Source organism: Schistocerca americana, chromosome 5 (assembly GCF_021461395.2).
Source record: "Schistocerca americana isolate TAMUIC-IGC-003095 chromosome 5, iqSchAmer2.1, whole genome shotgun sequence".
NCBI lineage: Eukaryota > Metazoa > Arthropoda > Insecta > Orthoptera > Acrididae > Schistocerca > Schistocerca americana.
In genome coordinates, this window is record NC_060123.1 from 556839386 (window position 1) to 556857920 (window position 18535).

At 39.8% G+C, this 18535-nt stretch overlaps 1 protein-coding gene across 1 annotated transcript in view; it reads right to left on the reverse strand.

Annotated features, from left to right (window-relative positions):
• The window catches only part of LOC124615932 (macoilin-1), a 178455-nt gene that overhangs the window by 22452 nt on the left and 137468 nt on the right, over positions 1–18535 (reverse strand). The window contains exon 12 of the mRNA XM_047144118.1: positions 2053–2173. Coding sequence (XP_047000074.1) covers positions 2053–2173 — 121 coding nt within the window. The remainder of the gene's footprint in view (positions 1–2052; positions 2174–18535) is intronic.

Consider the following 18535-nt stretch of genomic DNA (forward strand, 5'->3'; position numbering starts at 1 on the left):
TACACAGTTCTCTATTCTACCAACGCACCTGCAGTCTTTTTAGTTCTCTTCTTTTCCACTAACCCTCCCCCGCCCTCAGCCTAACCCTTCGACTGCACCTAGCTGCCTTGCCCTCTCTCCACCCACAATGAAGCTGGAAAAGAATACAAACTTCTGTTGACACCATGATGCTGCTGGGTCACACAGCAGTTTAACAACCGTGGAACTCACTGCCTAATATGGCTGGGCTGTCCTACGACATCCGCCATACACTCCTCATTTAACACCTCCATACTTTCATCTATTTGGGAACATGAAATAAGGACTACGTGGTCAACTTATTTCAGACTCAAATACTGTCATCAGATGCGTAAGACAGTGGCTAGCCTCAGTTGGTTCAGGCATTTATGGGTGCAGCATGCAGGTGCCTGTTCATCGTTTGCAAAACTGCATAATGAATGGTGGTGGCTTAAGACAGAAAATTATAGTATGTAGCTGAAATCTTGCTCTATTTAACTGTGTTATAGTGTTATCTGTATCTCTTGTAGTTTCCATTAAAATAAATGGGGAGCATTAGTTTTGGAGTGATCCTCACACAATATTGAGAGCTTCCTTAACCTCTTTTTATCTTAATTTTATTATTAATAAAATGGGATGCATGACATAGGTATGTACTGAGTATGGGTTTTACAGGTGCCTGGAACATTCAAAAGAAACATCTGGCTGTCGGTCTGTAAGACATAACTTTTCTACCATTATCAAATAGAAACAAAAGGTATACTGCTGCAATTAAACTTAACCAAAGTTGTTTACTTACAAAAGTAAAGAGTTACTTTTACAGTAATAAATCTAGTTCACTCAGAGACATTGAAAACACAGAATTTATCAGATGAAACGAAAAGATATGGACCTAACACTCTCACCTTGCTCAAAGAGTCAATATTGGCTTCTTGAGCAAGCAAGGAGAGTTAATACATTAAGACATAAAAAGCACACGCAGTGTCTGCCAGCGAGTTAAGAGGTGTCTTGTTAGCAAAACAGTATGAAAAAGTGCAATAATAAGCTTTGCTGTATTTAATCAGTTACATTCAGTATTACCCAATGAACCTCAGGTAATATGAGTACCTCAAGAAACCATGATCTACGCGGAGAAATACCAATTTTATTCCTCTTTTTGTCAGGGACCTTAATCACCATCTCCATCAATAAACAACATTCTGGATAAAAAATTTTCTATGCAGCGGAATGTGTTCTCATATGAAACTTCCTGGCACATCAAAGCTACGTGCTAGACCGGGACTTGAAACCAGAACCTTTGCCTTTTGAGGGCAAATTCTCTACAGAGCTACCCAAACTCTTGAGTTGTGCTTGAGTAGCTCAATTGCTGGAGAACTTTCCCACTAAAGGCAAAGGTCCCTAATTCGAGCCCCAGTTTGGCATACAGTTTTAATCTGCCAGGTAGTTTCAATAAACAATATTAATTGTAGAGCAACGAATGCTATTGGACCCCGGAACCATTTATCTCAAACTGAGATAAATGAGACTCTGAGACAGCTTGATCAGAAATATGGTAAATATTGTCTTAAAAATATTTCACAATTTTTTCAATGTAGTTTTGGTGATCAACAACAAACAGCTGGCTGAACAGCTTCGGTGTGTCTCATGTCACTTAAAGCCATTAGATGAGTGATGTATCTTCCATCATAACTCTCTACAGTCCCAAGTGTGTTACAAAATGTTCTTAATTTGAGATCAAGATAACTTAATCCTATGTGGTGTACATGCTGTTCCATTTTGTGTGAGAATTTTTTAAAAGTGCATTTATGTCTATCTTTCTTTTGTCCACTCAATTAAAAAAAAAAAAAAAAAAGGGCACACTGAAAGGGTAAAAACAACAACAACCTTTTCACAACAATTCCATATTTACAAACCACACTCTTCTATACAGCATTCAAGGGCAATTTCACTTTATGAAAGAAACCATAATAAACCATTTCCAGTTTTTAACTACTCCCAGGCAAGATCTTTGGACAGTTTAAGGTTGTCACATACTTAATTCAATATGAAATGTACCTGCATTTCCCTTTCCGCAGCAAGGAACCGCTCATCTTTCAGCTTCAGCTCCCGCCTCAATTGTTTCCCTTCAGCCTCGAGGTCTCTTCTCCTTGCACGACAGCTTTCTGTGCATTCATTTCTAGAACAAAGTTAAGACAACATTGAAATTTCAACAAAATTTTTTATGAAACACTGTTATGTTCACAGAGGAACAACTTTAAAAAACCACACTCTCTTAAATCTAACAATACAGCTAAAGCAATTATGTTGTGCACAATAACTTTTTCTTATTGTTATTTGTAGATGGCTAAATACTAATGGCTGAAACCAAAGATGTTTTACTAAGATCTGTGTAAAAACTCCGAAATATGAAAATTTTTGACAGCAAAGCAAAGGTAATGGCTGTGACTGAAATAAAAATGTTGATTATTTATATTTAGCTGGCCATATTTCACAGTCCACAAACCAAATATAGAGAACAATTTCACAAATTATTTATATCATAAAACCAAAATCAACAGGGCACAAATGAGATTCTTACACTCCTTGAGCAACATAATATTAAGCGCCAGAGTGAGGAGTGAATACATAAGAAAACAGTAACATGTGGAAGGAATGATGGGTGAAATGGTTAGAGCATTCCCAAAGAGTGTTAAAATTAAAACATATTGGAAACCCTCAGAAACAGTGGATCAGCAGCCTATCCTATCCTTCCACTCCCAAAACACCAACAAAATAATGAATTCAATAAAATAATTATTTTTTGAAACTACTCTATGTATTATAACCAGAAATACTGAAATCACTAAAAAGCCAAAGAACAACTGCTAAATAATTTCTTTCACAGTAACAAATCTGATATCTTGTGTAATTAAGAAACACACAGAGATGCTGCCAAAGATGTCCAAAAATTACCAATTGATGACAGGGGCTGAAACATCACATACAGTTCCAGAATGTTGATCGTAGCTGGAAGATCATATATGCAATAAGGAAGTGTAATCTTTATAAAGTCACACCTGAAAGAATGCAGTGTCTACGAGGGGGGTGAGGGCGGGTGGGGGGTGGGGTGACCTGACATTATCTCTGCAGAGTTCAGTAGCATTATAGTCACGCCCATTTATAAATCGCCACATGAAAAGATCGGCTCCACACCTGTAAATCTATTGTGATGGACAACTTTAAATACCACATAACTGTATGTGGCAACACTGTTGATGAAATAAATGGGGAGAGACTGTTGACATGGTGTGAAACATAAAACACATCAATCATGCACAATAGCAAGCTCCCTCCTTTATGTAAGATAAGAAGGTAAAAGAGAGATTATGATTCAGATTTACTCTTTGCAAGTGAAAGCACAGGGAACTAGAGATATTAACTATTGCTTCCCAATGTAGTTGAAATTTTTCATTAAAAATAATTCTCTTCTTAAAACAACAGAAAGCTCATATTCGAGTATCACCATTTATGAAAAAGACACATTGCTTATCACATTAAGGATGACATATGCAGACAGGCACAACGAAAATACAGTTACACATTAAGCTTTTGACCAAAGCCTTCTCCAAAAAAGGGAAACAAACACAAACAAACAAACACACACACACACACACACACACACACACACACACACACACACACACACAACCGAAACTTGTTGAATGGGAACAAACATATGGAGAGGGGAGGGGGAGGGATAGCAGGGTACAGGTGAGAGAAGAGGAACCGGTACCGCCTGATGGAGCATGCAGGAACTAGCAGTAGCAGGACAAGGCTGCCTGGTGCAGTTTCGGGAGACTGTGGCAGATGGAAGGGGAGGGGGGTGAAAAAGGAGAGTGGAAAGAAGAGGACCAGAGAAAGGAAAGAAACCGGATATTGCACTGGCAGAGAGCAGTGGACAATTAGAATGAGAGGCAGTGAACTGAGAGGAGGTAATAGGACAGAGGGGACGGAAACAGTTGGGGGGAAAGTGTTGGGGCAGTGGGTTACTGTAGCTCGAGGCCGAGATGGTTTCAGAAGCAGAGAATGTGTTTTAAGGATAACTCCCATCTGTGCAGTTCATAAAAGCTAGTGGTGAGAGGAGGACCCAGATGATTTGAGTTGTGATGCACCCACTGAAATCAAGCATGTTATTTTCAGTTGCACTGTGCCTCTGTTGGTCCAAATCGCTCTTGGCAACAGTTTGTTGGCGGCCGTTCATCATGGTGGACAGCTGGTTGGTCATCATACCAATATAGAAAGCTGAGCAACGATTACAGCAGAGCTGGTATATGATATGGCTGTTTCTTCCATAGGTGGCCTGGCCTCTGAAGGGGTAGGATAAGGCTGAGACAGGAATGGAATAGTTGGCGCAGCATGGGTGCATTGGGCAGGTCTTGAGCTTGGTCTTCCACAAGGATAAGATTCCTGTGGCAAGGTGCTGGAATAGGTAGTTGCATTCGAATGGACTAGGATGTTGGAGAGGAGGTTGAATAGGCAACGGAACACCACTTTAGGAGGGATGGGAAGGGTCCTAAGTAGAAGTCCCTCATTTCAAGGCATTATGATAGACAATCAAAGCAATGACAAAGGATGTCGATTAGTTGTTATGAGTTCCACCAACTTTTGTTGCTTTTATCATACTAGAATAGCATTCCTGAGGCAGAGCTACAATTACAGCACTTTTTCAATTCCAATCTCCTGCTTCCGCCCCATTAGAAGGTAATATGACATGAACCTGATGAAGTATACAAACGCGTTGCTAGAGGAACACAGTTTACTGTAAACTAATGCAAACTGACTGATGCACAGCTGAAGGAATGACACCTATTTGAATGGAACTGTCTAAGGTAAAGGCATGTCATTGATGTCGTGGACACTCTTCTATGAGAACAATCAATCAAATACACAACAGAGCCATTCAGTATTTACATGCTACACTTGTTTTATGATCAGAATAGGGATATGATAGGATAATCAGAAAAAACTTACTGTTCTAACCATAAATCTACAATTGTGATGGGCAACTGAAAACTTTTGACCTACGAAAGGAACCATCTCAAAACCGAAGTCACTGAGAAACATGTTTCTCATCCAACAAACAGAAAGACAAAAAGACATTTAAATCTCTCCTGAGAAGATAACATGCTGGAACATTGTGAAACTCCTGATCTCTTAGAGATTACATTGGCCCACACCTTGTTGTTTAAGCAGCAATGTCTGGATACCAAACTGAATGTGGCTGCCAGAAATTATGGTACCCACAAACTGAAAAAAAAGTTGTAGAGCACAAACAGAAACAATGGTGACTTCTGCACTACCTTTGTGCCCTGTATGGTATGGATCTCTTCATACCAGAGCAGTAGCTACGGCTACCATCAGTCACATTGTTACACAGTGTATATGACACACTCTTCTGTGGAAGTTGTCTTGTCTCATTGTCTCACTGGGACTGCACTTGCTGACATTCGACAAAAAGTAGCAGCCTGAAAAGTGAAGACCAAAGCAACAGAATTGGACGCTCATCTTCTATTTAATTACCAGCTAGCACTTCTACAATTGAAGGTGATGATATTGTTTCGTTTTTGGTTCATAACACCAAGGTATTAACTGCCTGCAGCTGAGGAGAATGTGTGTGGCAGGAATGTGGTTGTGAACTGTGAATGAGGTAAAGTGGTATAGACAGGAGAGTATGTGCTACCCAAAAAGAGAGAGAGAGAGAGAGGGGCGGGGGGAGGGGGGGGGGGGGGGAGAGGAGGAGAGGAGGAGGCGAAGAAGAAGAAGAAGAAGAAGAAGAAGAAATTCAGTTATACAACTATGAGAGAACTGTTTCTGTGTCGGAGTTGAAGAGGTTCAAGCAACATAAATTGTCTCGAATCTCTTTCTGTTACACTGTATTTTTTTAATACATGTTTTGTTTTACACAGTTAGAATGTCATAATAATAGCATTTTGTCATCTGTTTCTTGCCTTTTAATGTGGATTTGATGTGTGCACTCAAATTTCACTTGAATTTTTTCCTTTGGCAATTACGGAGTGGTGAGGCGGAGAGGGGGTGGGAGGAGGAGGAGGAGGGATGGGGAGGGAGGAGGGATGGGGAGGGAGGAGGGATGGGGAGGGAGGAGGGATGGGGAGGGAGGAGGGGCTGTGAACTGAACTTCTGAACAATGACAAACAACAAGGCTGAAAATCAAGTCTACTGGTAAGTCAAAAAAAGGCTGAAAATCATGTCTACTGGTAAGCCAATGTTGCTTGGATGGCTAGTAATGCAGTTCCGGGATGGGGCGGAAGGAAGTGAGGAAAAGGACTACAGTTCAAGGGTGGGGCAGACGGAAGTGAGAAGAAAGGTCTGTTTCCCCACCTCATCCCTCACTGGCTTTCTTCTCAACTGCCTACTCTGATATTGTACAAAAATAGCTAGAGACTAGTGTCTTATAAAATTGGCAGAATCAACTACAATAAAATTATAAAAATGACCTACTGACCTACACACACACACACACACACACACACACACACACACACACACACACACACACACGTAACAGATAGTTGTGGCTAGCTGATCGCTGGATTAAAAAGGATGAGCCAGCCATTCTGTGACACAATGAAATTTCCAGCCTAAAAGCTTTGGCTTGAGTCCAGACACTAAACATAATTTTAGAATCTTTATTACACTCGCCTCATCATTTGCTAAAATAGAGGGCAGATTGCTACCTAAATTTCCTTTTGCCTCCCCATCACAATATAAAAAGCACTCTGTTAAACAGTGGCATATAGTGATGCGTATGCCACAGGCATCACAGACTGGGCATTCTTCTCGCCAGAGTAAAAAGCCACGTATTAAGGAACAGTGTTTTATTCAGAGACAGGTCAGGGTTACAACATCCCATTGGAGTAAACTATACAGGGCACATCATGGCTGGATATTTGTCTATACCACTGATAGCTTCTTGTCACCCATGGCCAACCCACTCTTCCTCCCCAAGCTGGTTGGCTTCTGTAACACAACAGTGGCATGACAGCCAGCAGGTGACTGCCAAAGGAGTCCCCTTGCTATTTTAAAACTGTGATACTTATTTAAAATTTCATAAAACAGTTCTGGGGTTCTTTACGAGTCAAGGTGAAAATTGCTCCAACCCATACAGCCTCACTTGCTGCCAATTATTAAAAAATCTTCCTCTGCAGGTGAGCAACAGTATGGTACATAGGTGTCCATAGCATGGATATTAGTTTATTGACCTGTCACACAATGAGCAGTCAGTGTCAGATGTCAAATGGTGGTTTGACAGGGTACGGGACTGGATCTAAAGGACCCAATGGCCAGCCTAATTCCTTCATGGCATGTCACATCCAAATTTAAATAAACCTTGCAGACCTATATGCTGTGCACCCATAATTAGCCAATTTCACACAAAGACCCTGTAAAACTGTTCAGTCTGCTCGCCATAACAAATGGCTCATACATTTTAAAATATTTAGTGATTTCAGGGATCATGCTTTTAGGTTCCTGAAGTGTGGCAACCAGTTAAGCTTAAAATCAAACGTGAGGTCCCAAAAGCTCACCATTTCCTTAAAACATTCCAGTCAGTGCCTATAGAAGTTATGGGTGCATTGTGATTTCCTTCACACTCAGCGCTCATGAATCTGCGAGTGCAGCTTTCCTGATTGTTATTTCAAGACGCATCTGAACAGCGGTGGCTTGCAGTAAACTATTCACTCTTTTAGTACTTCGGAGTTGCGCTACATGGATGTTTCTGCTTCCAAAAAGTGCTACGCGACTTGAAAAACATATTACAAGCGTGATCTGTTCCTCCACATTTGTTGTTGCAGTGTGCTTCCATAGTCTTCTTGATTACAAAACTCTGTCATAAAATGGGGGACATTTTGACTGATGATGAAATATTGGGTCTGCTTGAAGAATCTGGTTCCAAGAGTGATGCTGGCAGTTTTGAAACCAATGACAATATTTCTGAAATGGACGGTAATCTGCTTTTCTCTTCCATCTTATAAGCAGGAACTACAGAAAGAAGTCGAAAAAGTTTACGACCACTGGGGGACTAAAGCAGTCATGGTGGCCCGGGTGGAATGTATTATAATTATTAACAATAGGCTCTCCCTCATCCTCAATTCTTTTTTTTTTGGGGGGGGGGGGGGGTTGGAGTCGAAACTGTGTGTTAATGGTTAGAAAGGATACTCATACTCTCAGACTTTTTGGTTGACAACAACAAATTAAAACCTTTCTTCTCTGCCAATTTCTCCAACTTTTTAATAGTCAGCTGCAACTGACAGGTTGTTGTTGATAGGCTGGAGGAGGAAAAAAAGACAGAGGAGTTGTCCATAAAGAATACTGTACAGGACTACTACTAGTCAACATTGAGCTATTAACATTTACAGCAAAGACAGTCACACTAAAAACACAATCTTGAGGGACAACATTCTCTTGTTCAAAGTTGTTAGAGAGGACATCACTGAGTTGATATTTAAAGTAGCATAGGGAGAGGAATGATTGTATAAAGATGGGAAGATGTTGTCTAAAGCTTGATTTATGACATTGTTTGGGGATATTACGTGAGGTGCTACCCAAAAGTTCGCAGAATACATCAATAAATAAAATTACACTTCACCTGGGTCTTATTAATCACCATCAGCTTCAAAGAAATCACTTCGGGTTGTATACATCACTCCCAACAGTTTTTCCATGAAGTGAAAGCTCCTTGGAATGCATTTTTTATGAGTCTGTTTAGTACCATGATTCTGTTTGAATCTCAGCTGTGTGAAATCTTTGGCTTTTTAACTTGAGTTTCATACTGGGAGGGGGAGAGACTCATTCGGTGCCAGATTGGGTGATTATCACAGATGTGGAACAATTGTCATTTTGTTTTTTGTCAGAAACTCCTCGGTGACCAATGCAGTGTGTGACCTTGAACTGTCATGATGGAGGAACCAATAGCCTGTGCACAACTTTCATAGGACAAAATCTGCTGACACATCCCACAAGACAGCCCCGTGACGTTTCCATATGTCCAGGATGGTCCGCCTACGATCTTCCAGCTCCATATTCTGAACAGCAGCAACATTTTCAGGAGTAATGCCAGTTGACGGCAGTAGTGAATGGGGATCATCAAATGAAGTTCTGTCATTTTGAAACCGTTTAAAACAGTCTTGAGTCTGACTGTGACCTAAGGTGTCTATCTCAAATTCTTGCTTCCGTCTGAAACAAAAATTTGTGCGCACGTGTTATCAGACACCCACTATCATCAACTTCGCATGACATGCTCGTCCTATTAGCTAGACTTCACCAGCTACACATACATTCCAGGAACTCTTGGGTAGCACCACATAACTCCAAGTAGTATTGTAAGCCTTCCCATTGTCAGAAAATATACCTATTAAGTGGTTACTAAAACTGAAAGACGGTTGTATAGCCACTTCCAAAAGGGCAAGGTTGTCAAAGGGGAGCAATGTCTGCTGAACCCACAATGAAAGCAACCATGGAGCTACTTGGATTCAAAGATCCAGACAAGGCAGCAGTTTATCATTTGCTGCAAGGTCTTCCTCACACAGCTGCCAAGGTGTAACACTATGATAACTGATATGGCATGTTCAGTCCTTCCAAGGTTATAAAACTGCAATCACACAGCTTCTCTCCGGGAGTCTGGAAAAGTGTCCTGATGCCCAAATGAAGTTAAAAAGTCTAGGAGGATCTCTTTTCTCTGGCCTCTGAAATGCCTTAATATGCTGTACTGGACTCTGTCCTGACCAGTTGGTGTGTCATTAGCACATAAAATGTAGAATCCCACACCTACATGGAAATGGGGCAGATGTATTCTTCACCATTGGTAGAACTTAAGCCCTAACTGCCCATCTCTCAGCAACCACTCTGCAGCATCAAAATTCTGCATCCCACCTAGCAGTGGCAATAACACTGCAAAAATATTCCTGTCATTTTCTAGCAAATTGCTCTGGAGACATTCATCCCACATTAGAGGACCTACTTGGTATCTTTCACCTCTCCTGTAAATTCTCTTCATGGTCTTTCATACAACTGTACCTTTAATAAACAGTTTTTGTTCAGGAACAGTTGCCATGATTTCTTCTCGCTCTCTAATAATTCAGTGACATTTTGCCCTCATTACCTGAAAGGCAATAGGCCTTACACAGAGTCACCCTACAGACCGATTGTGGAGCGGCAACCAGTCCACCAGGGGGGCAAGCTGCAATTTTACTTGGCCTGAGGACTGTGGAAAGGATGCACAGTGGACACTGCAGATAAAATCAGCCATCTATTCCTCGATACTATCATGGTGTTCAAACACAGCAGTTTCTAAACACCCATTGTTGTGGTTTTTTTTCCAGGCATCCCAATGGCATGTGAATCCAGATCAAAAACTGATCATTTTGGTGCAAGTCATCAACCACGTTTCACTGAGTATGTGTGCACAAAATGGAGATTATGCAGATAGACTGATAGCAGTGAACAACATTGTTGCAGTGCTGGAAAGTATGCTCTCACTGACTAACCTTGGTGCAAGCGGTTGCTAAGACCCAAAACATATTGTGAGTGTTAAAATCTCCACATAGGAGGAAGTGTTGGAGGAGTTGGGTAACAAATTCAGTGAAGGCCTCTTAATCTAGAAGTAAGGCAGGCTAAAGGAACATATTGTTTACGCCACTTGTCCAACACATATGTGTGGTGACAATAGGAGGCTTTCGGTGATTCTAAAACTTACTCATGGAGCAGGTGGTTGCGGAGCCACCAATCATATTGCGTGAATTAATCTCCAGACAAGAGGAAGGATTGTGGGAGCTGTATAACGACTTCAGTGAGAGCCTCATTGTCTAGAATCTCATGTGGGGGTCAGGTAAATTGAGCAAACAGTCAATTGCACAGCAATTTGTAGGCTGGTGGTGAGGCGAAGAGGCAAGGAATGATATGCCCTGCTTACAAAAATAGTCTTTCTCCACAAAGATTGTCCTTACTCTAGAGGATGTAGCTACATAGCTCAGGGGAATCAGGTGGTTTAAAATGTGTCTCCCTGAGACGTGTAGACATTGGTCCTCCCTATGCTATAACAGTCTTGAAGGCCTCCTCCACCTCCGAGTATGAGATATATTGTATAACATTTATCTCTTGAATTCTCTTCCCTTATTGGAATATTGGACCTTATTTGCTCCAAACTATGTGGTTTTGGCAGCATTTTATATACACATGTGGAGCAGCGTTTTTGAGTACCTGCTGTACGAGCAGCTGAACTGCACTTCCACAGCTGTCTTTGCAAACCACAGTGGTGTGACTGAGCATTAACATTCGAAGCAGCACATGAGATTAGATATGAGTGGAAAGTCATAAAAAGAGATGTCATTTTCCTGAGCTCACCATGCACTCTTTTTGTCAATCAAATCATTAATGACATCTTCGCATTCCCATTCTGTTGCAGTTCTCTGGCATCTACATCCATGATATTCCAACAGGTTACACTCCCTCACAACCCTAGCTGTCAAAGGAGTGGTCTAATTTGACAGGTCAAAACCTATCCTGATTTTCTCTCTCTTTTTTTCTCCAGAGTGAAAACACTGAATTAAATTCACTGTCAAAATTTTAGCTTGCATTTTTTTAATGGTGAAATTACTACTCATTTTTGCCACATGAAGAACCTCTCGTAACAGTGGTTTGTACAGCCCTCCCTGCAGAACACCTGAATTAGTGAATAAGCAGAAGCAGCCACGACAAGAGAGTGTAAAACAAAAATCCAGGCTGCAGAAGTGCAAATTTTAAGCACCTGTACCAAACCAACCATGTCACATATAATTAATTTTTTGAATAACTTGGTTGCCATTAATTATTAAATTTGACCTTCAATCTTTCCGCTTCAGTGCTCAGAATAAATGTATTTCGTCATCATTGCAGACTTCTTTACCTCTGCATCTTCTTCTGGCTCACAACTGAAATGTTTTCTTAGTTTTAGTACTCTACTAAATTATCTAGAGTACTTCTCCAGAAACACTCATTATATGACTTTTGTTTACAATTAGGAAACACTTTGCAACACACTGTGCTGATATCTCTGTATAGCATGACTCTGTATGACATGTCACAAATGACAGATCTCGCAAATCTTAAAAGACACTTTGCCTCTCCTCCTCCCCCCCCCCCCCCCCCCCCCCCCCTCCTCAAAGCATGATGCCAACTGTTATGGTATACGTTGTTCTATGGCAGGGGGTTATCTTTAAACTGGGACAAGACAGCACACAATAAACTGCCCAAATCAGCAAGTACTACAAAGCGTTATACAGACGCTACTGCCGTCCTGCCTTGCAAAAACACTGTGTTCGTCTGCACCAGATTTCACCCACAAACTAGATGAAAATTCCAAACAGTAGACTAGTCTAAACCTACTATTTAAACTAAGAATATTTTCATTGTGGCAATCCTCAATCGTCAGTAATTCAGTGATATGTTACACAGCACAGTGTTTGATGTCACGTTAAGATGATTTCCATCAATGAGGAAATTTTTAATTTAATTTATTGAAACGGAATATTTCTCACGAATACACCATTTTATTATTACATTATTATAATTATTTATTTATTGTGTGCCTATGGCAACTGAATGCTTCTGCTTTTTGGTGAATGGTCTCCTTTACTTTTAAAGTACTTGCCTTCTACAGGAACTGGTAACTCAGTTCTTATGGTAATTTTTGAATGTTGCACGTTTTACCAACATTGAAATAGTTATTGAGAGTATTTTGATTCCATCTTTCAACTATAAGAAGATGAGTGTTTCTGTCACTGAATATATTTTGTTTTATTGAAATAAAACCCTATCAGTCGTGGTATTTCATGTCTGATTTCTCACTCACATCAGGAGATGCCATCTGCTTGCACTCTTTTGGGTTATTTCTCCATTTGGCACAGCTGACTGGCCTAATCCTACATTGCTGTGTATAACTATGCAGTTTTTTATGTTAAACACCAGCAGCACTATTACTATTTATATTTGGCCACACTCAACAGCACCAAAAGAAGAAACAACCCAAAACATGCAAACAGGCAACGTTTCCTGCTGTAAGACACCAGGCGTGAAAAAAGACCAGTGATGATGTTTTATTCCAACAAAATGAAACATGTTTGTTGACAAAAATATGCATTTTCTTGTAGTTGTAACAACAATCTTGTATTCGACGTATCAAAATCTGGGAAAATGGGATAGAATAATTTTCAGCATTGTATTGGAAGCATCTTCTTACCACTCACAGAAAGTACTTCATTGCTTTTGTTCGACTTTTGGCCAGGACATAACACCATCTCTGTATTTGAGAACAGTAACTAAAAGACTGTTGATGTAATGCAGATTCTATCCAGAACAACAAATGTGATTCAACCTCTGAATAAATAACTTTTTTGACAATGGAAAGCATTTTTCAGGGAGTTGGACAATATAATGTCTTACAGCTCTTTGTCGTTTCAGATTTATCATATTTGCTTTATCAGTTTGCGCTGCCATGTTTTACGAATTTGGTCAAGTATGCCGGGTATGCTGCACAAAATGCAGAACAACAGCCAGGACAATTTCTTACTCCATTCCAATTCTGTCTAAATGAATGTAATAATTGTTGTAAAGTGCCTAAATGTATTGCTTTTCTCTAGTCTGATATGGCTGGTGTAAGTAAAATTGTTTTCTTCATTCAGTAGCTACTTTGCAATTTTATGAAGACTACAGGAAAGAAACAAGCAACAGTTTCATCAAATTCTCCATTTGTATGGCCGTATTGTCTTAGTTGCTGTACAACTATAGAGGGTATTTTAATTCTATCTTTACAACTACAAATTGTTCTATAGTATTACCTACACCTTTACCTGTAGTAAACTTCGTAATTTTACACATGCCCCTTCTGTATGAATCCTTGAGTCTGCTTAACCAGGTCACAGAAGTCTAGAAATCCGCAATGTCCGTCTCATGTTTGATTCTGAGGGGCCAATTGAGAGATCACCATAGGTGCACACACTCTCATTGGCAGTTCTGAACTTTTCTAATAGTTTTTCTTTCGTACTTTTGTGAGTTTCATTTTGGCCCATATTTTTTACTTTGTGTTATTGTTTGTTCCATTTATACAATTCACCTACAGATGTATGAAACGAAACTGGTTTTGCACACTGCAGTATATTTTCTAAGGGTTTTGGAAGCATTCTTGTTCCAGACACCTATTGGCACAACTGTCATCGTTGGAACCACAAACCACAGAATCACTGGAGTTATTTCTTCAAGTCTTTCGATAGATTGTAACAAAATGTTGTCGACATTAAAATGAATATCAATCAAATGCACTAGTAAATAACAAATAAAGTAGCTCCTCCAGAGAAGTAGATGATTTTGATTCCATAATAAATTCTTTTTATTTCGTCTCTAACAATGTTATGAAAAGGATAGCTGCTACCCACCATATGCTGAGTTGCAGATAGGCACGACAAAAAGACTGTGACAAAATAAGCTTTTAGGCAACAAGGCCTTTGTCAAAAATAGATATGACAGACACAGGTGAGCGCCCCCCCCCCCCCCTCCCCACACACACACACACACACACACACCACACACACACACACACACACACACACACACACACACACACACACACTTCCCTGTTCCCACTACAGTAAACACACACCACTTTTTTGCAGTTTCTTCAGTTTTAATCTACAGTTCATAAAGAGTAAATTGTTGTCAGAGTCCACATCTAATCTTGGAAATATCTTATAATTTAAAACTTGATTTCTAAATCTTTGTCTTACCATTATAAAATCTATCTGAAACCCTCCAGTTGTCTCCAGGTCTCTTCCACATAACAACCTACTTTCATGATTCTTAAACCAAGTGTTTGCAATGATTAAGTTATGTTCCATGCAAAATTCTACCTGGCGGCTTCCTCTTTCATTCCTTGCCCCTATTCCATATTCACCTACTACTTTTCCTTCTCTTCCTTTTCCTACTACTGAATTCCAGTCCCTCAAGACTATTAAATTTTCATCTCCCTTCACTATTTAAATAATTTCTTTTACCTCATCTTACATTTATTCAATCTCTTCACATCTGCAGAGCTAGCTGGCATATAAACTTGTACTAGTGTGGTAGGCATGGGCTTCATGTCTATCTTTGCTGCAATAATGTGTTCACTATGCTGTTCGCAGAAGCTTACCCGTGCTGCTATTTTTCATTTTTTTCATTATTAAACCTACTCCTGCATTATCCATATTTTGATTTTGTATTTATAACCCTCACCAAAAGTCTTGTTCCTCCTGCCACCAAACTTCACTAATTCCCACTATATTTAGTTTTAACCCAGTCGCCACTCCCATCATGCACTGGTGCTGCTGCTCGCAGTGTGGTTTCAGTTGCGTGACACTGCAGTTGTGTGTGTGTGTGTGTGTGTGTGTGTGTGTGTGTATTGTTGACGAAGGCCAATGGCCGAAAGCTTTAATTTTGAAGGTCTTTTTGTTGTACCTACCTTGAGACTCAGCATCTCTGCTATATGGTGAGTAGCAACTTTCCTTCTCATAATATTGTTACATTCCATCCTGGCTTTTCCATTGTCTGATTCACTTCCCTTTTTAAATTTTCTAACTTACCTGCCCTATTAAGCGATCTTGATGGTCTACACTCTGATCTGTAGAATGCCAGTTTTCTTTCTCCTGATAACGACATCCTCCTGAGTAGTCCCCGGCCATAGATCTGAATGAGGGACTATTTTTCCTTCGGAATACTTCACCCAAGAGGACGTCATCATCATTTAACCATACAGTAAAACTGCATGCCTTTACAAAGCACAATTTAGAAAATTGTGATGCAGTGTGTTACTGGTTCGATGAAACACAAGGTGAATAGCTGTTTCAAGTATTGCTTTCTGTGTCATGGACACCATGTCCAAAACGATTAAGGAAAATCCTGTCCAAGTAATTTTGTATTCTGACAGATGCATATATCAGAACAGCAGCTTGATATTATCTAATTCTCTTTTAAGACTAGCAACTAATATAGGAGTATTTATTATGCAAATGTTTTTTGAGGAGATCATACTCAGATGGAATGTGACTCAGTTCACTGTTTCATTGAGTGCAACATTAGAGGACGTGAAGTTACTATCTAGTATGCCTCTACATCTCGAGAAACGAGAAAAAAGCCACAACCTTACAAAGCCCATTACCTAGATTACTCTTTTTTCATCAACTACACAGAGAAAGGTGGCTGTATGACTCAATTAGGCCTGAAAGAACTGTAAAAAATGAGCCTACAGCTAAAAACCTGAGGACTATACTGAACCGTCCAAACGGCGAGAAAGACGAATATGTGAGCCACAGCACCTAACATGCAAAATATAAAACTTGGAAAGTGTTCTGGGGAGCAATGGGCACTCCACAAGTTACCTTAGAAGTATAACAGGGTCAAGCACTCGCCAAAGTGACAAATCAGAAAAAGAAATGTCAGGTACAGCCTTTCTGCCATACATTCCCAAAGTGATGGACAGAATCGGCCATATATTGTACAAATGTGGCCTCAAGATTATTTACAAACTGACAAAGATCAAAGAGTGTCTCAGATAGTCAAAAGAGAAAAGGGACCCCAACCATACCTCATACCATGCACATGTAGAAAAGTTTATGTTGGAATGACTGACGATCAATCAACACCAGAATCACAAAAAATAAGGGACACTGCAGGTTAGGGCAGTGGGGAAATCAGCCATGGCAGAGCACTTGCTATGTGAGGCCTATCACATAGTAAAATTTGCTGACATGGAAGTTCTGGCTGTAGAGAAGAACTATCACACCCACTCATTCAGAGAAGCTATAGAAATACATGAACATGCGAATAGCTTCAACAGGAAAGAACAAAGCCTCAAGATGGATCCTGACTTCCCATGCTACAGCGAACGACCGTTGCCTGTAGCAAGAGACCTGCAACAGAAGTGACCACGGAGAATCCCTTGGACATTGACATGCCAGGTATAGCCTGAGGCCACGAGCTTGGCTCCAGTCCATTGCCATGGACGGCGAAAGTTTGACAATGCCAGCCATTTGTGCTGGGGAAACATCAGGAAAATCAGACGAACATAGGCTGAAGAACCTGAGACACAAGCCAACAGGCAGTTCATCAACAAGTGGCCACAGAAGCCTTAACAGTTCTGCAATGGTTAAAATACTTCGAATGTCTATGGACTGACAATGAAGAAAAACCAGAAATAAACACCAATACCAGCAATTTTGTAGATCTGATAAGAATGGACAAGCTACAAAATGTGATCAAGCAAACAAAAAATAAAAAGCTGCCTCACACTGATAATATAAACATGGAGCCAATTAAATATGCATCTGATCAACTAAAGCATAGACTCGTATTTTTTGAATGTTGATGGCTGAGTAGACTTGTACCAGACAAACAGAATGAAGCTTTGTATGCCCTATTTACAAGAAAGGCTATACATTACAATTCATAAATTATCGAGGAATAAGTCTACTAAATTCTTGTTGTCAATTGTATGCTAAAATTATAATCAACAGACTAGTACCAACAGCAGAACCACATATGTTAGAGGTGTAACTTGGTTTTAGAAATGGAAGATCACATTCTGATTATCTTTTCACTATGGCACAAGTAACTGAGGAAAGAAGGAATTTACACTACCAGTTTACTAAGTCTCTACTGACTGTGAAAAGCTGTTTGACGAGTCAAAGTGGAAAATGCCATGTGAATCACTCAAGGAATTGGGCGTTCCAGCACATCTGATTACATCAATTCAATCATTATACAAAAATAATAAAATAGGATCTGTACTGTGAGTAATGGCACAGAATCGGCTGATATCAATCAAGGAGTCAGAAGAGGCTGCCAAAGTCCCCAACTATTTTTAATGTTTACATTGATTATATCATTCGTAAAGGGCTGATTTTATTAAATGACACATTAAGAGGTGATAATTTTAATTTTATGAAGACGCCACTTACTGATAATCAGATTTTAATAGGAGAATCAGAAGAAAAGGTGCAAATTTCAGTACATAAATTGAGTCAAATTGCCGCTAAATAAAGAATGAGAATATCAACAGATAACACAAAAGTGATTGCATTTTAAGATCTGGAACCCATAAGAGCCAAATTTGTTAGAGATGGACAAATAATTGAATAAATTTTTAGGGTGCAATTTTAAATTTATCAATTTCTGAAATTGGTTAGATTCAGACATTTCTGTGGACCTATACAATGTACAGTGAAACATAACATATGGAAAGAAACGTTAATTAAACTCTATGAGTAAGTGCACTTTTGCTGCTGTATGGTAGTGAATGCCAGATCTTAATATCTAACAATGGAAACTCCAGATAGGAGTATCAACAATGTTTGGAAAGACAGACTGCTTCTTCCAGTAAAGAAGGCACATCAAGTTGCAGACAGGCACAATTAAAAAATACTTAATAAAGCTCTCGGCTACAGCCTTCATCAATATAGAGACGTACGAACACGTGCAC